Source organism: Peromyscus californicus, unplaced genomic scaffold (genome assembly GCF_007827085.1).
Source record: "Peromyscus californicus insignis strain IS unplaced genomic scaffold, ASM782708v3 Scaffold_19__1_contigs__length_69161282, whole genome shotgun sequence".
Lineage (NCBI taxonomy): Eukaryota > Metazoa > Chordata > Mammalia > Rodentia > Cricetidae > Peromyscus > Peromyscus californicus.
In genome coordinates this window covers 4,503,753-4,529,393 of record NW_026294491.1, presented here as the reverse complement: position 1 = coordinate 4,529,393, position 25,641 = coordinate 4,503,753, and the positions used below count along the sequence as shown (strand labels likewise).

Sequence of the window (25,641 nt, the reverse complement as noted above, 5' to 3'; positions counted from 1 at the left end):
GGATGCCACAGTGTCTGTGGGAAGAAACCTTCATCCTAGGCTCTGCCAAGACAGACAATGATGTGCAACCAGCCAGGCGTGGCCCCCATGGGTACCTGGCTCCCGGGACTGGCTGTCATCACAGATGTGCAGGTCCAGGCGGGAGATGAGGAGATGGTAGGAAGACTCCTTCACATCAAACTTCTCAAAGTACTGGCTGAGGCGGCTGCTGCTGCTGCTGCTGCTGCCCTGGCTGCCACCAAATGCCTGGGCCCAGGTCTGCTGGGCGCTGGGAGCAGGCGGAGTGATCTACATGGGACAGAGAGGAAAACATCAGGGGCTGGAGAGACGGCTCGGGGTTGAGAGCACTGGCTCCTCCAGTAGACCCAGGTTCAATTCCCAGCACCCACATGGCGGCTCACAACTGTCTGTAACTCCAGTTCCAGGGCTTCAAACACCCTCACACGGGCATACATGCAGGCAAAACACCAAGGCACACAAAACAAAAATAAATTATGTATTTAGAAAGACAGACAGACAGACAGACGTCAAGTCCATACTGAGAGGCTCCTTCTGATGCTTCCTAAAGCTTAAGTCCACATGAATCAAACCACAATTTAACAGCATCCCTTCTGTCTCCTAACTTCTGGCTAGTCTCTCACTCAGCACTACCCGAGGAAGCAACCCAAACTCCAAAAAGCCCATCTATGACAAGTAACTGTCCCAGTGTGTCCTCAGGTTTGAGCTGCCCTACAAGTTCTCACCCACCAGGACTGGGCTGAGCCCAGTCGTCTCTAGAATGTCCTCCCTAGGGGCACTGCCAGACTGGATGGGCAGTGCCCCTTCTCCATGCTCCTGCAGCACAGGGTCTGCCTGTTACAGCACCCGGCAAACCATGTATTAACAGCTTGTCTACTGTCTATTCTCCAAGACAGAGCAAGTCCCAAGGGCAGGAATGAAAGGCTCACACCGCCTCCTTCCTTTGGAGACCAGTTCCATCTGATATATGGGAGGAAGCCAGTGGACACAGCAAATGAAAGAGGACAGGGGCGAGCAACACCACAAGCCGTGAACTCCATCAGCAAGCCAGTACGCCTTCAGTCCCCCAACACCAGCACAAATTAGGGCTGGCCAACGGCCTCCCCAGCCCCACAAGATGCCCACTCATCTCTAACCTGCACAGGCTCAGGAGCCAGGCTCTTTCTCTGCTGGGCTGACTTCTCCATGGCCTCACTCAGCGACTCAGCATACTTCATCATTGCCTTGAGCTGTGAATCAGTCAGCACCCAGAGCAGGTCATCCAGCAGGAACGCCAACTTGGAGGCCACCACATTACAATCTTTGGTCTGAGGGGCCACAGAGAACACAGTTTAGCACCTTGTATCTTCCAAGGCCTTAAAGTGACTGTAGCCTGGTTTTCGAAGGTAGTTTTTCACCTTCCAGGAGGTAAAAAAGAATCATCAAGCACTTTGGAAAGCCTACTTCTTACAAAATAACTCAGGTTTACTTGATTAAGAAAGAGCACCAGTCAACCTCGAGATACTTGGGCCAGTGTGTACATAATAAACACGGGGAGAAACTGTGGTTTCTAAAAGTACCAAAACGATAAAAAAAAAAAAAGGTTCTCTCATGCTGGTGGGGCCAAGAACAATGTGGACAAAGGAGAATATTAACTTGCAGAAGTATTCTTGGCATGGGGAGCACACACTCACTCTTCTCTTGAGGGCTATTTGGATCCGGCCTTGGTTGGTAATGAGCCTCAGTGGAGTGGTAACTGGGTCCTGATCACCATTTTCCGTGGCATCTGCCTCAATTCGAAGTGTCTGCCAAGTTATTTCCTTAAATGTTAAAACCTAGGAGAGAAAACAAAATCCCTTGATTCTATGGATCAGATGAACCAAGAGACGAAAGAACCAAGGGGACACTCTTAGCCAGCATCCTAACTGAAGGCAGTGGGTCCAGATCTGTGCCTGAGCACTAACATTGGTCAGAAAGGATCCCAGCTTTCCCAAGAGTGGGGACAGCTCCAACCAGGAAGAGCATCCTCCAGGGGTTTCTCCTACTTCAAATCCCTCCACTCACTCCCCTCAGAATGCTAAGGCTGTCACCTCTCCTCGACGGGGATCAGTGATGCGGGTCAGACGCAAGTCACTCTGCTGCCAATTGGGGTTGACACTATAGCCCTGGAGCTGCCACAATTCAAAAGAAGCATGGAAAGCCTTGGAGTGGATCTTGATGGTGATGGAATTGACGATGATGAACATCCCCTCCACCACCTTCTCAGCAAAGCCATACTCACTGCAAACAATGAGGGAGACGGTCATTAGAACCAGCAGGCTGCGGGCAGGACACTGCTGCGGAAGACAGCAGATCCAGCTACAGATGTGACTACTTGTCTTTCTTCTTCTTGGTTGGGTTTTTTTTTTTGTTTATGTATATGAGTGTACTGTCTGCATATATGCCTATTATATATGACATGCTTGTAGTGCCCGGAGTCCAAAAGAGGGAGTTGGATCCCTGAAACTGGAGTTACATACAGATGGTAACAGTTGCTGTATGGGTGTTAAGGACCAACCCCAGATCTGCTAAAAGAGCAGCCAGTGCTTTTAACCTCAGAGTCATCTCTCCAGTCCCCTAAGTTTCTATAAAATCTTCAAAGACACAGAATACTTTAAAAAGGGAATAGGAAGAAGAAAGAAATACAGACAGGTCAGGGGTTAATAGTGTCAACTCTACTCAAGAATGCTCCCACCTCCACCCTGCCTAGTACAGCCAGAGAGTTCCTTCCCTCTGAGAAGCCAGAAATGGCAGAGAGAGAAGAGAGAGAAGAGAAAGATGCCTAGAAGTCCTCAGGCTGTGAAAAACGCATTGTTTTTTATTTATTCTTTGACCTTTTCATTTATGTACATGATGCATTTTGGACACTTTCACACCCTTTACCTCTCTTACCCCTCCCCTACTCTCTCAGCCTCTGCTCTTCAGGAAGTCCTCTTCCTACTCTAATGAAACAGACATTCTTGAAATGGAATTTCTTTTCTTCTGTCTTCTTTATTTTTATAAGGACTAGAAACCATCAAAGCGCCTCAACCCACACATAAGGGGTGTGGTTGTAAACTGCATTGTTGACTTGACCAAAGAATTGTTGAGTTGGGCTGGAGAGACGGCTCAGAGGTTAAAAGCACTGACTGCTCTTCCAGAGGTCCTGAGTTCAATTCCCAGCAACCACATGGTGGCTCACAACCATCTGTAATGAGATCTGGTGCCCTCTTCTGGACTGCTGTCATACATGCTGTATACATAATAAATAAATAAATCTTTAAAAAAAAAAAAAAAAAAAGAATTGTTGAGTTAAAACCAATTCTGAAACCATTTCTTATTACAAGAAACAAAAAAGATATCTAGAGCCGGATGGTGGTGGCACATGCCTTTAATGGCAGCACTCGGGAGGCAGAGGCAGGCAGATCTCTGTGAATTTGAGGCCAGACTTCTCTACAGAGCAAGTTCCAGGACAGCCAAGGCTACACCGAAAAATCCTGTCTCAAAAAAAACGAGAGAGAGAGAGAGAGAGAGAGAGAGAGAGAAATTAAAGCTGAAAGTACACGTTTATATACAATTTAGTCACATAGGATAATAAAAGGTCCAAGAGCCCAATAAAAATAGAACAAAGTATACATAGTTCACAGAAAAAACATTAAACCTTACACATAAATCAGAACTACAGTGACACCTTGGGAGTACAGCTAAGTGGCCAATCGCTTGCCTGCCATGGAACAAGCCCTGGATTCATCCCTAATATAATAATAATGAAAAAAAGCTGTGGCTCACACCTCTAATCTCAGCATTCAAAAAGTAGAGGTAAGCAAATGTTCATGAACTTCAGGCCAGCTTGCTCTGGGGATCTCTTTTCCACCGCCAGAGCTGAGATTACAAGTGGACTCCTACACCCCTCTGGCATTACGTGAGTGCTGGTGATCCGAACTCCAGGCCTCATGCTTACAAAGCATGTGTTTTACCCGCTGACCCATCTGCCCAGCACCTACAGATACTTCTTTAAGGAAAAAATTAATTAAAAAAGTAAAAATGCTGTGCCGATGAACCACACCTTTAATTCCAGCATTAGAGAGACAGAGGAGGCAGATCTCTGTGAGTTTGAGGCCAGCAAGTTCCAGGCCAGTTACACAGTGAGAACATGTCTCGAAAAAAGAAAGACAGAAAAGAAAACAAATCGAGAAGTTATATTCCTTTAAAAAAGGAAAAAGAACTCCCCACCCCTCTCCAAAAAAGAAATGTGAATATAGGACATGAAAAAAGTATATAAAATGTTAAAAGCAGATACAATTTGGTAAACTGTTGGGAAGAATTTGACAGTTTCTTCCAAAATTAAAACTCCCCATACCATTATTACCCAAACATTCCCTCCCTAGGTGTTCATCGAGAGAACAAGAGCACACCACCACACAAATACCTCTGAATGGATATTCACAAAAGCCTAAGAGCACAGCAGAAACGACAATCAAGTGAGGGAAAGGGGCATGCCTGCACAGCCCGTAATCCCAGCTCTTGGGAGGTGGAGGCACAAGGATCAGGAGTTCAAGGCCAGCCTGAGCTACCTATAGTGAGTTTAAAGGCATCCTGGGCTACGTAAGACCTTTCTGGGGCTTGGGGAGGGCTGTATTATACCATATAATAGAATGTAACTCAGTTCGAAGCTCTGTGTCCCCCAAGTTCATACTGCAGTTAGTAACATAGACTGTGGAGGTACAATAGGGCACCTGGGATTTGCTTTCAGGTCCTGGAGCACACAGGAAAAAGACTGGCAAAATGTTGGTAATTGTTGAGGTTTGATATTTGAAACACAGGGATTTGACAAACTAACCTATCTGCTTTAGGTATGTTTGAAATTTTCAATAATCAAAGTTTTTTGGGTTTTTTGTTTTTGGTTTTTTTTTTTTGCTTTTTTGAGACAGGGTTTCTCTGTGTGGCTTTGCACCTTTCCTGGAACTCGCTTTGGAGACCAGGCTGGCCTCGAACTCACAGAGATCCGCCTGGCTCTGCTGGGATTAAAGGCGTGCGCCGCCGCCGCCGCCGCCGCCGCCGCCGCCGCCGCCGCCGCCGCCGCCACCACCACCTGGCGGGACTTTTAAGCTTAATTGGCAGGTTTATTCGTCAGCCATGATGAGCCTCTATAGGGCTCTAAGAAGGCTGACTGGACTCCAGTCAGTGAAGGGACCACAGTGCATGTTTTACTGCAAAAGTAATGCATGCCCAGAACTCGTCAGGGCTGACTGCTGTGCTGGCGTGAGATAAGGTCACTCTCCAGACGGAGGCAGGGCGCCTCCCCCTCCTGCTAGGATTAAAGGCGTGCGCCGCTGAGCCAGGAAAGTGTGGCACACTTATAATCCCAGTGTTCATAGACTGAAGTAGGAAGATCATAAGTTTGAAACCAGCCTGGACTATAGTGAAAGACAATCAATCAATCAATCCTTTCACTGGGCTCATAGTAACTAACCTCTGTCCTGAAGCAAGGGCAATGGGAGACTGTCCATTGGGGGGGCGAGGATCTTCACAGGTTTTCATCTCCACCTCCACCTTATCTAGACACTGGAATAAAAGTCACACAGAACTAAGCATTCATACAAACCTCACACCTCACCAGCAAGACAGCACACACTGTGCTGTAGCCACCCACAGCCAACACAAACCACACTTCTTTCTGTCTGGATCCCAAAGGAAATGTAAAGATAGAGCTTGAGAAGTAAAACTCATTATTTTATAAAACAAACAAAACTGGGTGGTGGTGGTGCACGCCTTTAATCCCAGCACTCGGGAGGCAGAGGCAGGCGGATCTGAGTTTGAAGCCAGCCTGGTCTACGTAGTGAGTTCTAGAATTGCCAGGGCTACTTCAGAAAGACCTTGTGTCTCAAAAAGCAAAAAAGACAAACGATTACTTTCAAGTATGAAAGGCCATTACCAAGCAAATCGGATGTGTCTTCAACTTGGTCCACTGGATCTGAAAGAAGAAAGCAAAGACACAGGCCTGTGACAGCTGGTCCTCAAGAAAACAAGCCTCCTGTCCCAAGAGAGCCACAGCACTTGGACCCCATTCTCACCCGGATGGAGGCCCTGTTGCAGTAGACTCTGGTAATGGCTAGCCAGGTGGGCAGTTCCAGCACATTCTGCAGAACCTCTTCATCCAGCTCCAGGTTGGTCAACTGACCCTCCCCTTTCAGGGTGCTCAAGTTGATCTTGTCCGGGGAAAGATTCTTAGTGAACCTGCAAAGAGTGATAGGAAAACACCACTGTTTCTAGGGCAACATGATAAATTGGCACTACTACAGTCATTCGTCCCACGATCTCCACACCACAAAAGGTATGAGGTGAGACCTCTCATTCTTCTATGATAGTCACCATCCTACTGACGGCGTGTGGTGGGGAGTCTGGGGAAATGCCCACAGGAAAGTCCTCTAAAAACAGAGCTGCTGGGCCCACCCCCCTCACTGTGGCACCATGCTCTGCAAGGTCATGATGCTTAAAACCCATGAGGACTAAACCAATTGCTTTCTAGAACCAGTAAGCGATGACTACTTAATTCAACTCTCAACCTACTAGATTCAACTAGTGAAGACCTACTAGATTCAATCACTGACCGACTACTAGACTCAACCAGTAACCATCCAGATCAAATAGTGACACAACAGAATTGACTACTGATCCAGAGACTTTTTTTTTCTTCTGAGACAAGGTTTCTCTGTGTAACAGCTCAGGCTATCCTGGAACTCACTTTGTAGAACAGGCGGTGGTGGCGCACGCCTTTAATCCAAGAACTCAGGAGGCAGAGGCAGGCAAATCTCTAAATTCAAGGCCAGTCTGGTCTACAAAGTAGGTTCCTGGACAGCCAGGGCTACACAGAGAAACCCTGTCTCAAAAAACCCAAAGCAGCCGGCGGTGGTGGCACATGCCTTTAATCCCAGCACTCCTGGGAGGCAGAGCCATGCAGATCTCTGTGAGTTCCAGGCCAGCCTGGTCTACAGAGTGAGTTCCAGGAAAGGCGCAAAGCTACACAGAGAAACCTGGGGCGGGGGGGGGGTGGGGGTGGGGGACACGGACGGACGGACGACGGATGGACACCAAAAGCAGAAGAAAAAGAAAACTAGAAAATGAAGCTGCCTCACAGGTCCTTCGAAGTCTGTATATGGAAACAGGCAGATGGATGAGAAAAGACAGCCAAGAATGTTCTCAGCAAGGGTACAGAACAAAGCAGAGGGGTACAAAAAGGCACCGCATAAATCCAAGAACAGAGGAACGCCTAGGATTCAGTGAAAACCAAAGTGAACTAATTTGAGAAAAGCAAGTATAACTGGGAGGTTCCTGCAGCTACAAAGGGGCCAGGGAGAACCCAAGCAAGCTGAGTAGTCCAGTCTGTCAACTCCAGAGACTAGCCTTCTCAAGTGCCTTTCAAGGCCACAGAGAAGAATCAAAACAAACGTGACAGATTTGGGAGAAAGGTTGTCTAAAGCAGTGGTTCTCAACCTTCCTAACCCTGTAGCCCTTTAATACAGTTCCTCATGTTGTGGTGACCTCTAACCATAAAATTATTTTTGTTGCTACTTCATAATTTTGCTACTGTTATCAACTGTAATATAAATATCTGTGTTTTCCAATGGTCTTAGGTGTCCCGTAAAGGGTCATTCTACCCACAAAGGGGTCACAACCCACAGGTTTAGCACTGCTGGTCTAAATCATGGTAGGGATGGAGGAACAGACCAGCAACTGGGAAAGCAAACCATTATACTTTTTCATAGCACAACAGCAACAGATACCTTTGTAGACTCTGAAACAGGGACAAGCTGATTACTTTACTGATGGGATCCGAGAACAAACCAACACTTGTGGTCTTCCCAAAGGGACTGATCCTGATTCACATTGAGACATGGAGTCTAAATGCTAAAGGAATCACACAACAGAACTGCTACCTCTGAGTATGCCATCAACAGAATCCAGGCTGTCTTCTCACTGGTCCACACTCTCGGCTGTCATCCTCCCTCCCTCTCCTGGAGCATCCATCAGCAATCCACTTTGCTCCCTAACCACGGAAGCTCCTAGCCTGCCCTTCTCCTCATTCCCGGAATCTGTAACACACATTCTTGTCACAATCCCAGCAGCCTCTGATGTGCAGCCATGCTTGCTCAATTTGCTATTCCACCTAGGACCGAAGCTTAGTTTACACATTCTTCCCAAGCGGTGACTGTGACTGAACAAACCTCTCTGTTAGCTAACAACTCCCAAATCCTTTCGCATCTTTTTGTTAGCTAACAACTCCCAAATCCTTTCGCATCTTTTTGGCTGGATCAACTTAAGCCTGTTCTTCCGTGTGACAAGCAAAGCAGATGAACCTCATCTTGCTACTGCATCTTAGGGTTGCTATCTTCTGTCGCAATTTGCCCTCCAACACTAACTATTCTTGTGTTTAGGTGTATTCTTGTCTTAAATGCTAACAGTTTAGATCCAAGTTTATACTTAAGACCTTTGCCTCCACAGGTCCCTCTCTTTCTCTAAGCTATGTCTCAATGGTGTCTTTCCTTTTCCATAAAAATCACAATGTGCACTTTTTTCGTACATTATTTATTCATTGTGTGTCTGTGTGTGAGTATGGTAGGTACACTCATGTCGAGGTGAGTTGTTGGGACCCTTGTGGGTCCCAGATGGAGGAGCGCAGGTTGTCAGGTAGCAAATACAGTCACTCTCTGACCTTCAGTACAAACAAAATCAGGATGAGAACCAGCAAGAAACACTGCTCTTCCTTACAGTAAGGAGGCCCCAGGCTGGCCTCAAACTGGCAATCCTGCTGCCTTCACGGCATGAGTCCTAGAATTGCAGGTACATGCCGCCATGCTCACGTGGGAAGATCTTTTAAAGAAGAAAATGAGGAGGAGGACTGGAGAGCTAGATCAGAGGTAAAAACACTCATGGAATCCCAGTGACAGGAGAGCCAACTCCCACAAGTCATATACACACACATACACATATACATACACACACACACCCCAAAGTGTTTTTTTAAAGAAGAATATGAACCTTACAACTGATGCTCTGACGAGACAAACTCTAAACACAATAAGCTATATATTGTTAGCACTGAGGAGTGATTATACTAAAGAGATGTAACATAACTAATTTCTATATTGTGTTCTTTCCAAAATATCTCTCTAGAGTTTGATATAAAATAAATGGCATTTCTCAGGGCTGGAGAGATGACTTGGTGGGTAAGAATGCTTGCTGCTCTTGCAAAGGACTAATTTTGGTTCTCAGCATCTACATCAGGCAGCTCACAACTGCCTGTAATTCTATCTCCAGGAGACCCAGCATCCTCTTCTGGCTTCTGTGGGCACCCATACATATGTGCGCGCGCACACACACACACACACAAATTTTAACAATAGCTTCAATCTTGTTGCTTATAATGAATCTGTTTAAGTGACTTACATCAGGTCCTCCCAGCTTTATTCTGACACTCCTTTATCTGCAATCAACCCTGCAGGGATGGGTTCCAGGATCCACAAAATCTGTGGGTGCTCATCTTTTAAATAAAATGGCTTGTTTATAATATTTACACATCCTCCCATGTATCTGGTTTCCTGAAGGTGGGTCTTGCTGTGTAGTCCAGGCTGGCCTTGAACTCATGACCCTTCTGCCTCAGTCTAACAAGTGTTGGGATTACAAGTGTACCATCACACTTGGCTCCTTTTTTCCTAATATTATTAACAGTTACCTCAAAACACACATGGTGGGCTGGAGAGATGGCTCAGTGGTTAAGAGCACCGGTTGCTCTTCCAGAGGACCCGGGTTCAATTCCCAGCACTCACATGTCAGCTCACAACTGTCTGTAACTCCAGTTTGAGGGGACCTGACATCCATGGCAAAACACCAATGCACATAAAATAAAGTTTAATAAAAAAAAATTGTTTTTGTTTTTTGTTTTTTTCAGACAGGGTTACTCTGTGTAGCTTTGGAGCCTGTCCTGGAACTCGCTCTGTAGACCATGCTGGCCTCGAACTCACAGAGATCCGCCTGGCTCTGCCTCCTTAGTGCTGGGATCAAAAGCGTGTGCCACCACTGCCTGGCAAAAAAAAAAAAAAAAAAAAAAAAAAGCAGTAGGGCTTGGTGGTGCACGAGTTCCAGGACAGGCTCCAAAGCTACACAGAGAAACCCGGTCTTGAAAAAACCAAAAACACCTAGCGTAAACTGCTGTGGGATGTTCTGTATGTCAAATGTGTTGCTGATTAGTCAATAATTAAAACACTGATTGGCCATTGGCTAGGCAGGAAGTGTAGGCGGGATAAGGAGGAGAATAAAGCTGGGAAGTGGAAGGCTGAGTCAGAGAGACACTGCCAGCCGCCAAGATGAGAAACAGCATGTGAAGATGCCGGTAAGCCACGAGCCATGTGGCAAGGTATAGATTTATAAAAATGGATTAATTTAAGCTGAAAGAACAGTTAGCAAGAAGCCTGCCATGGCCATACAGTTTGAAACCAATACAAGTCTCTGTGTTTACTTGGTCGGGTCTGACGGCTGTGGGACTGGCAGGTGAGAGAGATTTGCCCTGACTGTGGGCCAGGCAGGAAAACTCTAGCAACAAATGGCGTCCAACGTGGTGGCAAGAGTTTCCACCTAAAAACTGAGAAAAAAAGATTCTAAAATGGAGCTAAAAACAGTTCCTAATTGTCTCTCTCAAATGAGCAGCAGCTGCTGGTTTGAGCTACTTGTGGGTTCCTGGTGTGCATGCTCGACATGCTGTATGGCAGGAATGAGGCCTCTGCAAGTGGCACATTAAGCTACATTGTGGATTTAGCCTTTGCAGGTACAAAACAAACAAAAAAAGAGGTTTCTGGGCTACACGCTGCTTGGCTAAAAGCATAGACCCCCGATAGCTCCCAGAGCTGGCGGTAAACCATGGCCATGTTGGGAAGCTGAGGTGGGTGGATCCAGCAGCCACAGCTGCTGCAGTTTAAGGCAATAGATTCACAATAAGACAGATTCAGATGTAATAGTTTAAAATGTGTGTAAAATATACGTAGGCTTGAAAGAGACAAAAAAGGTGATATATAGAGTTATAGAAACAAATACATAGTTTTAAAAAATAAAGTCTTTAAAGAGACAGTAAAGGTAGTATAAAAAATAAGCCACGTAAAAATGGATATTACACAGAGAATCTGCATTGTGTTGTCTTTGGGACTTTTAACTGCAGAAAAATATTTGATTGTAAAAGCTGTTGAGTTATGCCAAAATGTATATTTTAAAGGTGCCTTGACTTCAAAATTTGGATATAAGGATATGTTACTTTGGAAAGGAGACTCTGCTTTTGTTCCCACAGAAAGCCAGAGGCTATGGATTTGTTACAGATTAAGACACATCAGGTTTGACCAGCCAAGGCCCCCTGAAAGGTCTCTGATGACACCATGGCCCAGATGATCCAACATCCAGAATGGTTTGAAGGCAACTGGCTCAAACGATACAGCCTCATGGACTTTTCCATGATCCTAAAATTTTCTTTGTATCCCCATAAGATACAGCGCCCCCCTCCAGCAGGAAGTAGTAAGAGAAGCTACGCCCAAATTCCCAAATTATATGTAATTTTATTTTGTTAAGGTTAAAACCTTCCTTTTTTTTTTTTTTTTAAAAAAAGAGGGGAAGTGCTGTGGGATGTTCTGTATGTCAAATGTGTTGCTGATTAGTCAATAATTAAAACACTGATTGGCCATTGGCTAGGCAGGAAGTGTAGGCGGGATAAGGAGGAGAATAAAGCTGGGAAGTGGAAGGCTGAGTCAGAGAGACACTGCCAGCCGCCAAGATGAGAAACAGCATGTGAAGATGCCGGTAAGCCACGAGCCATGTGGCAAGGTATAGATTTATAAAAATGGATTAATTTAAGCTGAAAGAACAGTTAGCAAGAAGCCTGCCATGGCCATACAGTTTGAAACCAATACAAGTCTCTGTGTTTACTTGGTCGGGTCTGACGGCTGTGGGACTGGCAGGTGAGAGAGATTTGCCCTGACTGTGGGCCAGGCAGGAAAACTCTAGCTACAGTAAACTGCACTTAGAAGCTTCTCAGAAATGTTTAGAGCAAGATTGGGGATATAGCTAGTAGTATAGAACTTGCCTGGCATAACGAGCCAAGTTCAATCCCCAGAACTCAATTCTTAAAAACAAAGAAAAGAAAATGTAAGGATGTCCCCCTTTGCAGTCACCCATAGTCTGCTTAACCTGTGTAAGTAGAATAAACTTACATAAACCTTTTTATGTAAGGTTATAGTATAATATCATCAGAAACCTTTCTGAACTTCACTAACCCAAATGAAATTAGCAGAACCCTTCTTGAGAATGCCAGCGCTAATTCATGTCCCTCCCAGCAGCAACACCCACCAAGACGCTGACTGGTGAGCACAGGAGGCACTAGCTGGATGATCAAGTACAAAAGCAAACAGCATTCATCAAACATCAAAAGCGGAACACTGCTACTGAAAGTTCTTCAAGTTGGGGGTGGGGATTTACTCAGGGGTACAGTGTTTGCCTAGCAAGTGTAAGGTCCTAGGCTTGGTCCTCCTCACCAGAAAAGTCTTCGGTACATTACCAGGACTACAAACAGGCTTTCCCTACGACAATAATGATTGTGACAGTAGGCATCACTTACAACAGGGATACTGCCTGAGTGATGTATCCTTAGGCAATTATCACTGGGCATACTTACATGAATCAAGATATAACAGCACACTGCACACCTAGGTAGAGCAATGTGCAAGCACACTGTATATCTGGTCAGTCACTGACCAAAATACAATACAAAAATGCATAACTGCATCTTCTTCATCAATAATGAAAGGATAACACCTTAAGCTTCTCCAAAAAGGAAGTAAGGGTTCCTTACAAATCAAGCACATGCCTAACACACATGAAACCCCAACCGGACCCCTGGGACTACAAACAAGTAAGAATTCAGTAGGACATGGTGGCACCTTTAATCCCAGAATTTGGGAGGCAGAGGCAGGTGGATCTCTGAATTCAAGGGCAGCCTGTTCTACACAGTGAGTTCCAGCCCAGCCAGAGCTACATAGTGAGACCACTTTTAAAACAAACAAAAATTCCCTGAACTAGTATTTCCTAAATTTTACAGCAATGATAAAGAATACATTTTAAAAGGTGATCAAAGGAGCCAGTTGCTATGGGGGAGGGGCAGGTTTCCTGAACTGAGGCTCCTTGAATGCTACGAGATGTTCAAGTGGCCCTCTCATTAACTACACAAGGAATTCCAGCACAAAGTCTGAGTCCATCATGGAGTCCAACTAGATTAGACTGATGCTATGATGAAGCCAGATGAAACTCTCAAGGAACAAAAGGGATTTGAATTCTTGAGAAGAACCTTTCTGTGTACATCTCTATCCTCTATAGTCCCTGGCACAAACTTTACTCAGCATTTGTGTTCTAACTGAACACAGTATCTATGATGCCTCATAGGCCAAGAGTGGCTAAAAAGGCTAATGGCAGTCTGGTCTTTGTTCCAGTCGAGTATATGGGGAAACATTTTCAGGCCATCTGTTACTATTACTGACTACAGACGCTTAGATGAAACAAGTTGGAAAAACACACTCATCAACTTCATCTCTGCCAGAGAAACACAATCTGCCAAAGAGGCAAGAGAAAGGCTCTCAATCATCTTTGCAAAACTGTAACACGATATTAGGAAGCCAGAGATTTTAAACCTGCAGACTCAAAGAGCCAGAAACTTTCTTTAAGTCAGGGTCTCAAGTAGCCCAGGCTGCCCCTGAACTCAGTACTTGGGAGGCTTGCCTTGAATTCCTGATCCTCCTGCCTCAGATACCCTAGTGCTGGGGTGGCAGGTATGTGCCAACATGCCCAACCAAAAAGGATTTTAAATAACCATTAATTCAAGCTGGGCAATGGTGGTGCACGCCTTTAGTCCCAGCACTGGGGAGGCAAAGGCAGGTGAATCTCTGAGTTTGAGGCCAGTCTAGTCTACAGAACAAGTTCCAGGATAACCAGGGCTACATAGAGAAACCCTGTCTTGGAATTAATTAATAACCATTAATTAAAAATCTATAATTTGCAAATGAAGACATAAATCATCAGAAATGAGAAAGGGTTGCCGAAAAGTCATAGCTAGCTGGTGGTTAAACTAAGCACACCACAGAAACGGAACAGAACCCAGCATTCACTCCACTCACTCTACTACCCTGCCCCTGGACACGCAGACAGCAGAACTTGCAATAACTCCTTCCTGTGCTCCAGATCCACAAATGTGCTCTGCTCTTTCACTAAGATGTATAACAAGACCCAGTCTCAGAAATCCAAAACCAATGGAACTGGAGAGATGGCTCAAAGGTTAAGAGCTCTGGCTGCTCTTCCAGGGGATCCAGGTTCAATTTCTAACACCCACATGGCCGCTCACTATGTATATAACTCTAGTTCCAGGGGATCTGACACTCTTTTGGCCTCTTCCAGCACTGTATGTACACGATACACGGACATACATTCAGGTAACAATTGTACAAAAAAAGTGTAAATAATAAAATAAATAAACCCCCAAATGCTGAAGACTTTTTTCTAGTTATTGTTTCCTAATTCAATTCCACTATGGTCAAGGAACCTAGAACATTTTTTATATCATTAATTGTTTTATTATTTTTTATGTGTATGGGTGTTTAGTTGCATGTATGTATGTGCATCACATAAATGTCTGCTACCCACAGAGGCCAGAAGAGGCTATCAGATCTCCTGGAACTGGAATTACAGTGTGAGCAGCCACGTGGGTGCTGGGAATCAAATCCTGGTCCTCCAGAAGTACAGCCAGTACTCATAACTGCAGAGTCATCCCTCTAGCTACTCAATATCTTGAAAATGATTGAAAGAATTTACTGATCAGGATATGGTCTACCTGTTGGACTTTTCTTGTGCATTTGAAGTAAAAATTCTGCAGTTGTCATGTGTGGTATTCTAGGAATGTATATATATACTATATAAATATAAAGTCTTTACATATGGCTTGGATCATAAAACAGTCACCAGTGTGGTCTTTTAAGGAAGTAAGAGAACTATGCAGTTTTTTATAGTTCCATTGCTTGTCATTCTTTCCTGTAGGCCAAAGCTTCTATTTGTTTTCCTTTCCTCTTCAATTTGAAGAAAGTCCTTTAGTAAGTATACCTTGTACTGGGGTTAGAATCCTCAGTTTTGTTATCTAAAAAATGTCTCTATCTCATCTTGTATTTTGCCTCAGTTACTTTTCTATTGCCAGGATAAAACACTATGATCGAGGCAACTTACAGAAGGCGGGGTTATTCTGGGGCTTACAGTTCGAGGGTTAGAGTCCACAACAGGATCAGCTGGAGCAGCAGCTCAGATCCTCACATCTCAAGCCACAGGCAGCGGCAGAGACTATCTTGAAATGGCATGAGTCTTCTGAAACCTCAAAGCTTGCCCCAGTGACAAACTTCCTCCATCAAGGCCACACCTCCTAATCCTCCCCAAACAGCACCAACTAGGGACCAAGCATTCAAATGCCCAAGACTTATGGAGGACATCATTCAAACTACCACATACTTTTAAAGGACATTTTAGCCGGGTATGAAATTTGTTGAGTTTCTTTCAGTGTTTAAAATTCCGTCCACCATCTTCTGCTGTTGGAGTAAAATCACCCGTGCTGTGGAAGCACTTTATCTGCAACTGCTTTTGTTTTTATCTTTCATTTTCACAAATACGAACATTATGTCTCCAGGAATGATTTTGTTATTAGTTTGAAGTAGTTTCTCATATAGTCCAGGCTGGCCTTGAGATTGCTATGTAGCTAGAGAGGACTTTGAGCTGATCCTCCTGCTTCCACATCCCAAGTGCTGGGATTTCATTTGTACACCACCACACTAGGCTTGATATAGTGCTGAGGATGAACTCTAGGCAAGCACAACACCCCAGACCAGGAATGGTTTTCCTTGTCCTTATCCTGCTTTGGCTGAGCTTCCTGTGTCTAATAAAACCTGCCTGCGAAAACACCTTCATAAACACTCAACCCACATGCCATGCAATCCATCCATTTAAAGTGTACAAGTCAGTGACTTTAGTACTACCAGTGTGCAACCATAAGTAAAACCAACTTTAGAAAAGTTTCATTACCTCCTTTCCAAGAACACCCATGCCCTAGCTGTCACTCCCAATACTGCCATTCTCCCACAGCAGTCCTAGTCAACCACTGGTTTATTTTGTGTCTCTATCGTTTTGTCTATTTTGGATATTTAATATAGCAGGAATCATATACGGTCACTCTTCTGTAACAGATTTTTTTTTAGTTAGCACCACGCTTTGTGCCTGTACATATATGTTGCATGTTCATGTCTATGTGTGTACCTGCATGTGAGAGTGTGCACATTTGTATGTGTTAAGAGATGTGTGGCGGTCAGAGGATGACATCCGGCACCTTCCACTCTTTAACCTGAAATTTCAACACTTGTGCTAGCTCTGTTTCACAGCACCTCCTAGGCAGTTGGTCATGTCAAGATGAAGCTGAATATCTACATTCCAACCACTGTCTGTCAAAAACTCACTAAAGTGACTGATGAGCACACACTTGGTACTTTCTTTGAGAAGTTCATGGCCACTGCTGATGCTCTGGGTGAAGAGTGCAAGGTTTATGTGGTCCGAATCAGTGGGAACAACAAACAAGGTTTTCCCATGACATAGGTCATCTAGCGCCACAGTAGAGTATGTCCGTTGTTGTGTAGGGGGCATTCTTGTTATAGACCAAGGACAACTGGACAGAGGAAACTCAAGTCTGTTCGAAGATACATTGGGGATGCCAATCTGGGTGTTTTCAACTTGCTTATTGTAAGCAAAGGACAGAAGGAGAATCCTGGACTGGCAGATACTACTGTGTTTGGCGGCTGGGTCCCAAAAGAGCTAGCAAAATCTGAAAGCTTTTTAGACTCTCTCAAGATGATGTTGGCCAATGTTCTCAGAAAGCCCTTAAACCAGTGGTTGTCAACTTGTGGGTCCCGACCCCTTTGGGGTCAAATATCAGATAATCTTCATATCAGATATTTACAACTCGTAACAGCAACAAAATAACAGTTATGAGGTAGCAAGGAAATAATTTTATGGTTGGAGTCACCACAACATGAGAACTGCACTAAAGGGTCACAGCATTAGGAAGGCTGGGAACCACTGACTTAAACAAAGAAGGTGAGAAGCTCAGGACCAAAGCACCCAGATTCAGCATCTGTTACTCCATGTGTCCTATAACACAAATGTCAATGTATTCTCTCAAGGTACAGTGCATTAAAAAAAAAACAAGGACGCTATAGAACATGCTAGACTTTTGGCCAAGAAAATGAAGGAAGCCAAAGAAAAACACCAGGAAAGGACTATCCAGAAACGATGGCTGTCCTTGACGAGAATGTCTACTTCTGAGTCTAGTCAAAAATAGTCTTTAGTCAAAAATAGTCTTTAAGGGTAACGAATAAATGATCAGACCTTGAAGAAAAAGACACAAAAACCAGGTAAGGTAGATCAACAAGCCAGTAAGCTTCCCAGCAGCTCCCTGACCCCACCTCCTACCTTACCATCAAGGTTACAGGCATGTACACCAGTCTGGCATTTTACGTGGCTTCTGGGGATCTGAACTCAGGTCCTCAAGCTTTCGAAGCAAGCATTTTACTCACCGAGCCAGCTCCCAGCTCTGCCATCACTTCATTCCTCTTTATGGTCTAACAATGTGCTAGTGACAAATAGGTCACATTTTATTTATCCACCATACAGGCATCATCACCTGACAGGCATTCATTTGAGAGCTTCCTCTTTGGGGCTATTATGGCGTTGTAAACATGCACATGTAAATTTTGTTGTGAGCATGTGATTTCATTTCTCCTGTGATGTAGGAGTGGAACCTCTGTATCTGGTGATGTGCTTTGTGTTGCTTTTGGAAGAGGGTCGAAATGTGTACCACAGAGGAACACGCTTGTGTTCCGCCAGCAGTGTCTGAAGCCCTCACTGACACTGGTCATCACCTTCTTCACTGCAGTCATCCTGCGGGTCACGTGTCTGTCTTCACAGCTCTTACCTGCACTTCTTGACGGCACTCTCCAGGCCTATCTACATCCTTTGCCCATACTGAAATTTGGTTGTCTGCTTATTATTTTGCTGTTAGCTTTCTGATGTTTCTGAAATAAGATCTCATGTATCCTAGACTGGTTTTGAACTCTCTGTACAGTAAAAGATATCCTTGGGGTTTGGGGGTTTTGTTGTTGTTGTTGTTGCTGTTTGCTTAGCTTCTGTCTTTGAGACAAAGTCTCATTCTGTAACCCTGGCTGTCCTGGAACTCACTATGTAGACCAGGCTGGCCTCAAACTCATAGAGATCCACCTGTCTCTGCCTCTTGAAAGCTGGGATTAAAGGTGTGTACCACCATGCCAATCATCCATCTCTCTCTCTCTCTCTCTCTCTCTCTCTCTCTCTCTCTCTCTCTCTCTCTCTCTCTCTCGATTTATTTTTATTTCATATGTATAGGTGTTTCACCTGCATATACGTCTGTGTACCACCATGCATGCCTGGTACCCAATGAGATCAAAAGAGGGTTTCAGATCTCTCTCGATTTATTTTTATTTCATATGTATAGGTGTTTCATCTGCATATACGTCTGTGTACCACCATGCATGCCTGGTACCCAATGAGATCAAAAGAGGGTTTCAGATCTCTCTCGATTTATTTTTATTTCATATGTATAGGTGTTTCACCTGCATATACGTCTGTGTACCACCATGCATGCCTGGTACCCAATGAGATCAAAAGAGGGTTTCAGATCTCCTGGAACTGGAGTTACAGATGGTTGTGAGCCACCATGTGGGTGCTAGGAATTGAACCCTGGCCTTCTGGAAAGGCAGCCAGTGCTCTTTAACTGCTAAGTCATCTCTCTAACCCCAACCATGCATTTGTGGGGCTCTTTCCTTAAATGCTAGGATTACAGACATGCGCTACACCCCCTGCAGTGTGCTAAGGATGGGGCTCAGAGCTTCATGTATGCTAGGCAAGAACTCTACCAACTGAGCCATATTCTCATTGCCATTATTTCAAATACTTTTCTGTCTTGTTTTATCATCTGCTGCTATGTAACAAATCTCTCTATGCCTAATGTCACAACACAGAAAGCGTTTTACTAAAGTCATGAACTCGGTGTGTTATAAATTTGCTCAAGAAGGAGGCTCAGTTGGTGAAGTTCTTGCTGTTCAAGTGTAAGAGCACAAGTTTGGATTTCCCAGCACCCACATAAAAGCGAGGCACTGTACTCCCAGCACTTTGGGAGGGGTGGTCCCGGGAGCTTGCTGTCCAGACATTATACAAACAGGTTCAGTAAGAGACCCTTTCCTAAAAACAAATAAAATGGCAGAGCTATAGAGGAAGACACCCAGTACTAACCTCTAGCCTCCACATACACGTGATGGCCATGCACACCCATCCCTCCCCCTAGCAACACACACATAAAGAAAATGATAGCTGGGCGGTGGTGGCGCACACCTTTGATCCCAGCACTTAGGAGGCAGAGGTGGGTGGATCTCTGTGAGTTCAAGGCCAGCCTGGTCTATAGAGGGCTACACAGAGAAATGCTGCCTCAAAAAACCAAAATAAATAAAATAAAATAAGGAAAATGATAGTTTCCACTATACAGGATTATATATCTAGACAGACACATAAACTATAATTTCCTATTTTTTTTAAACTTGCTTTTATTTTTAAATAATATAACTAATATTTATATATTATCAGACTCTTAGGTAAGAGACTAGCCTCTTACAGCTAGCCTAGACTGATCTCAGACTCACTATGTAGTCAAGGCTAGCCTCAATTTCTCAATCTTCATGCCTCTACCTTCTGAGTGTTGGAATTACACAGGCTCAAACTTGTTAACCTTTTTCTTTAGACAAGGTCTCACTCTGTAGTTCACAGGTCACAGGCTGACCACAATTCTCCAGTTCAGCTTCCCAGTACCTGGTTACAAGTGAAAGCTGAGTTCCAGCAGTGTACTCAAGCACACTTGGAGATGCTAAGGCAGGATTCTGAGTTCAAGACAACCTGGGCTACCTAGGGAGACACTGTCTTACAAAAAAAAACAAACACTACTATGATTCCCACTCCATCCATCTTCTCCCTACACCTACCTACATGGACCATTACTCAGACTCCAGGCTGCTTTTTTACCTTTTATTTTTACTGCAGGTACACTGTGACTGCATGTGTGTGTACAGTGTGTGGCACACACAGACAGCATGAGTGTGAAAGGGAAAAACAACCTGCCGCTGTTCTCTCCTTCTACCAAACCCAGCTCCTCAGGCTTGCCGGCAGGAACCTTTATCTACTAAGCCATCTTACTGGCCAAGAGGCACAGTCCCTTCTGCTGTGGAGGCCACCACCAGCTAGCAGAAAGAGCTGGGTTGTGATTAAAATCATACTGATTATTCTATAAAGTGAAGATAACTAAATGCCCTCTAATGCTTAAGTAAATGCTCTAAGGGATTAATCCAGTGTACACACTCTGGCTACTTCCCCTGGTGGTGATCTGAATGAAAATGGTCCCTATAGGCTCATATGTATGAATGTTTGGTCCCTAGCTAATAAACTGTTTGGGAACAATTAAGAGGTGTGTTCTTGTTAGAGTAGGTATGTCTCTGGGGAATGGGATCTGAGGTTTCAAAAGTCCACACCAGGCCCAGTCTCTCTCTCTGCCTGTGAATCAGGATGCAAAGCTCTCATTTACTGCTCCAGCACCGTGCCTGTCTGCTTCCCACAATGGATCACTGTCTAACCCTCTGATTAAATGTGTTCTTTTGTAAGAGTTGTCTTAGTCATGCTGTCTTCACAGCAACAGGACGGTAACTAAGACACACCTATACTAAGGTCCCAGTCTCCCCATGTCATGAGAGGTGCTTCCTTCCTTCTTTAAACCCAAGCATGTATCCCCAATCTGCAGTAAATGTCTAGAAATGTAATATTAGAGGCTAAGGAAATTGCTCAGTGGTTAAAGTTCTTACCACACAAGCATAACAACCAGAGTTCAGATCCCCCCAAACCCATGTAAATGCCAGGCAGAGTGACAGCCTTCCTGTAATTCCAGTCTCAGAAGGTATAAACAGGGGAACCTCAGAACAAGCTGGCCACTGAGGTTAGTCATACTGGGGGTCCTGGCTTTGACTGAGATATTCTGCCTCAATGAGTTAAGTCTGGAGAACAATGGAGGATAACCCCCAATATCAACATTGAGCCTCCACATACATACACATGAACCCATACCCACACATATGCAAAATCATGCATGTATACATGCACAACACACATAGGGATATGAAAAATGAAAAAAAATGTGATTGAGGCAGGAGAAATGGTTCAGCAGGTAAAATACTTGCCACACAAGGCTGATGACCTGAGTTTGGTACCCAGAATCCACAAGGAGAAAACTGACTCCACAGATTTGTCCTCTGATCTCCACACATGCAGGCACACACACCTCTACAATAAATGTATTGGTTTTATGTTATTTATTTATTTTTGTTTCTTCAAGACAGGGTTTCTCTGAGTACCCCTGGTTGTCCTGGAACTTACTCTGTAGATCCGCCTGCTTTGCACTACAAATGCTGGAATGCTTCAGAGAAGAACAGCAAGCCCCCAACCCCAACCTCCATGCAAAGATGACATAGTGAAGCAGCCATGTTATTTCAAAATGTAATTCCTATCCTAGCATGGTAGTGAACACGTATAATCTCAGCACTAGGGAGGCTAAGGCAGGAGAATTGTAAATTCAAGGGCTACACAGTACGGTTATGTTTCAACAAACAAACACACACCATGTAGGCTGGCCATACAGCTCGGTTGCAGGGCACTCGTCTAGCCTGTACAATGCCCAGATTTAATGCCTGGCACCTGTGGAGAAGAGCCAAGTGCAAAACAACATGTGTGTATTTTATAGATGAGAAAACTAAAAGTTCAAGAAGGTAAACTGCTTGCTAAGCATAGAGCTTTTAAACTCATAGAAACTGAGTCCTAGCTCTTTCGGCTACACCAACATGCTCTCAACTGATCTCTCAAAGCAAGTGCTTCTCACTGTTTAGATCCATCTGTGTCTGTGCCAGTGGGGCTACAGAAGGACCTTGCATGTGCTAGCCACAGCAGGCCCTTGCATGTGACAGACCACTAAGCTGCTCAGATAGACACTCAGCCCCCAAATTTTCTTTAAAATTTTTTTAGATTTATTTTACTCCATGTGTTTGAGTGTTTTGCTAGAGGTATGTCTATGTACCAACTGTATGCCTAGTGCCCTCAGAGGTCAGAAGAGGTCATTAAAACTGCAGTTATGGATGTTTATGAACACTACATGGGTGCCAGTAACTAAACCCAGGTCCTTGGCAGGAACAATAATTGCTCTTAACTGTTGAGTCATCTCTAGTCCCAAATTTTCTGCTTCTAAAAAAATGTTACCAGAAAAAGAGTCCATGGCCAGGCGGTGGCGGCGCACACCTTTAATCCCAGCACTTGGGGGGTAGAGCCAGGCGGATCTCTGTGAGTTCAAGGCCAGCCTGGTCCACAAAGCAAGATACAGGACAGGCACCAAAACAACACAGAAAAACCCTATCTCAAAAAAACCAAAAAAAAAAAAAAAAAGAGAGAGAGAGAGAGTCCATGAATTTGAAAGAGAGCAAGAGGCTGGGGTGTGCAAGAGAGATTGGAGGGAGGAAAGGGCAGAAAGAAATTATGTAATTATGATATCAAAAAATTAAAATTTATTTAAAAAATTAAAGTGCTTCCTATAAGTCATCATAAGCCTGACATAGTAGCACACACATTTAAGCCCGGCATTTGAGAGGCAGAGACAGGCAGATGTCTATGAGTTCAAGGCCAGCCTGGTCTACTTGAGTTCCAGGTCAGTGAGGGCTACAGAGATCCTGTCTCTTTAAAAAAAAAAGTGACTTTTTGCCAGGCAGTGGCTCACCCCTGAAATCCTACCAATCAAGAAATACAGGTAGAAGGACTGCATTTTGTGGCACACACACACACACTTTAACACACACAAATGTAAGACAGAGAGACCCTGTCTTTTTTGGGGGGCGGTGTTCGAGACAGGGTTTCTCTGTGTAGCTTTGTGCCTTTCCTGGAACTCACTCTGTAGCCCAGGCTGGCCTCAAACTCACGGAGATCCACCTGCCTCTGCCTCCCGAGTACTGGGATTAAAGGTGTGCGCCACCACCGCCTGGCGAGACCCTGTCTTAAAAAGTTGTAGGAAAGCTATGCAATTCAAATTTCTATTTCTGTAGGAAAAATAAAATGATATGTCAATGGGCTGCTAAGATTACAGAACAGAATGACCAGATATTTAGAGAACAACACCTTTACTCATTTACTATGTAACAGTTATTCTGACATGTGTTGTGTGATGGCTGGAAACATCCTTATCTCCACTGTCCCTTTGTAATTTGAACATTATTCTCCAATGACATTATATGTTCTCAAGATTAGGACATCAGAATCTGAAAACTGAACAGACTAGGGAGCTCCGCTCAGTGACAGTATGTGTTAAGCAGTGCAAAGCCATGGGTTCAATCCTTCGCATCACAGACAGACTGAGCAGACAGCAAAACAAAGTGTTCACTGGTTTACCACAAGAAAGGGGTTTTTTAAACTTATTGTTTCCTGTGGGTTTTGAGACAAGGCCCCATACTATAACCCAGCGTGTCCTTAAACTTCAGGCAATCCTCCTGCTTCAGCCTCTTAACTGTTGGGAACTACCACATCCACCTTTTCAAAATAAAATTATATGCATCTTCCAGAATGGCGGCCGTGAAAAGGACAGAAAATGCCAAGTGCTGTCAAGGATCCAGAATCAAAGTTCCCACACATTTCAGTAGCAGACATGCCAATTAGCACACCATGTAGGACTGTATTCATGAAAACCCACACATTCTACAACCCAAAAAATCCCAAGCCCTGGTCTTAAAGAGACTAACAGGTATGTGTACATTTGTCACTAAATAAACATGTACTAGAACATTACTAGTATCACACTATTATTTATAATGGCTCTGAGAAAATACATAATATTCACCAACAGCAAGTATAAGGAAATTGAATGATATTCCCATTAACAGAATAGCCTACAATAATGAGGTCAACACGATGGAGCATGATCACGCCCTGAACAGCCAGATGAGGGCTAGGGAGCTGGCTCAACGGGTAAAACGCTTGCTGTGCCAGCATGAGGACCTGATGCGGTCCTCAACACCCACATAAGAAGCTGGCTGTGGCGGTGTACGTTTCTGGTCCTAGCTCTAAGCAGGCAGAGATAGGAGGATCTCAGGAGCTCGCTGCCAGCTAGCCTTGCCTTAATCAGTGAGTTCCAGGTCCCAAGGAGGTAACTGATAAGACAGCTACTGAGAAATGATGTATGAACACATGCACACACATATACAAGACACAAAAAAAATGTTTAAGTCAAACAGAAGCCAGATATAGTAGTGTAAACCTGTAACATACACATGCAATAAATAAAATGCTTAAAATATGTATGTGAATAACACACACAATGGGTAGTGTTGACGGTCCACACACAGGCACTGGGCTCGGTCTCTAGGACCACAGGGTGGGAATGGGAGAGCCACTAGTGGTGCACACCTGTAATCCCAGTACTTGTGAGACTGAGGCAAGACTGCAGAGACTGTCTCAAAAACGAAAAATTTGGGGGTTGGGGTACAGCTCAGTGGCAGAGCACTTGTGTCAAGCACACAATGCCCTGAGTTCTATCCCAGCACAAACCAAAACAGAATATGAATCTAAAGATTTTTATTTTTTTTTTTTTTTTGCGACAGGGTTTCTCTGTGTAGCCCTGGCTGCCCTGGAACTCACTCTGTAGCCCTGGCTGCCCTGGAACTCAGAGATCCGCCTGCCTCTGATTCCAAGTGCTGGGATTAAAGGCGTGAAACACCACCTCCCAGGGAATTTAAAGACTTTACAAGTACATAAACTGTGCAATAACATTTATATAAAACAAGACAGTGGTTCCATTTTGATGGAGGGGTAATTACTGAAAGAAGGCATGGGTGGTGCAGGAAGCCTCTTGAGTGCTAGGAAGGTGCTTCAAGTGGGGGCCGTGTTCTGTCTGAAACATGCAATAGATGCAGAGCATTTTGGCAGCAGAGGTTAAAGGGCAGCTCCAGAATGCAGCCTGCACTTGAATCTCCTTCCGTCACTTACTAGCTGTGATTCTGGGCAAGTTCCTTAACCCTTCTGCTGCAATTCTTCATCTACAACACAAGCTTCCGCCTCCAGTTATAATCTCAGTTACCACAAGACTGTAGATGCTTGTTAGTAGAGACGGCCATCACTAAATGTTTGCTGAGTTAATACAAGAGGTTTATTCTAAAGCAACATTAGGAAATGAGAAACAGGAACAGGGTTTGAGAGTTACTAGAAAACAGACAGGGTGATTACTGGAGAAGTGATGGTGTTAATAACTAGTCTAGCTGGTGCAGTGGTACAAGTCTTTAATCCTAACACTCAGGAGGCTGAGGAGATGATTCTCTTTGAGTTCAAGACCAGCCTGGTCTACAGAGCGAGTTCCAGGACAGCCAA

At 44.4% G+C, this 25,641-nt stretch overlaps 1 protein-coding gene across 2 annotated transcripts in view; it reads right to left on the bottom strand.

Annotated features, from left to right (window-relative positions):
* Positions 1–25,641, bottom strand: part of Bltp3a (bridge-like lipid transfer protein family member 3A) — a 52,732-nt gene that overhangs the window by 22,102 nt on the left and 4,989 nt on the right. For both annotated transcript variants that reach the window (XR_008219763.1, XM_052744377.1), the window contains exons 2-8: positions 6,090–6,252; positions 5,951–5,989; positions 5,489–5,580; positions 2,088–2,277; positions 1,692–1,832; positions 1,155–1,325; positions 96–288 (exon numbers count right to left, since the gene is read on the bottom strand). Coding sequence is in view for 1 of the 2 variants with exons in the window: in XM_052744377.1 (XP_052600337.1) it covers positions 96–288; positions 1,155–1,325; positions 1,692–1,832; positions 2,088–2,277; positions 5,489–5,580; positions 5,951–5,989; positions 6,090–6,252 (989 nt within the window). In the remaining variant the exon portion in view is untranslated. The remainder of the gene's footprint in view (positions 1–95; positions 289–1,154; positions 1,326–1,691; positions 1,833–2,087; positions 2,278–5,488; positions 5,581–5,950; positions 5,990–6,089; positions 6,253–25,641) is intronic.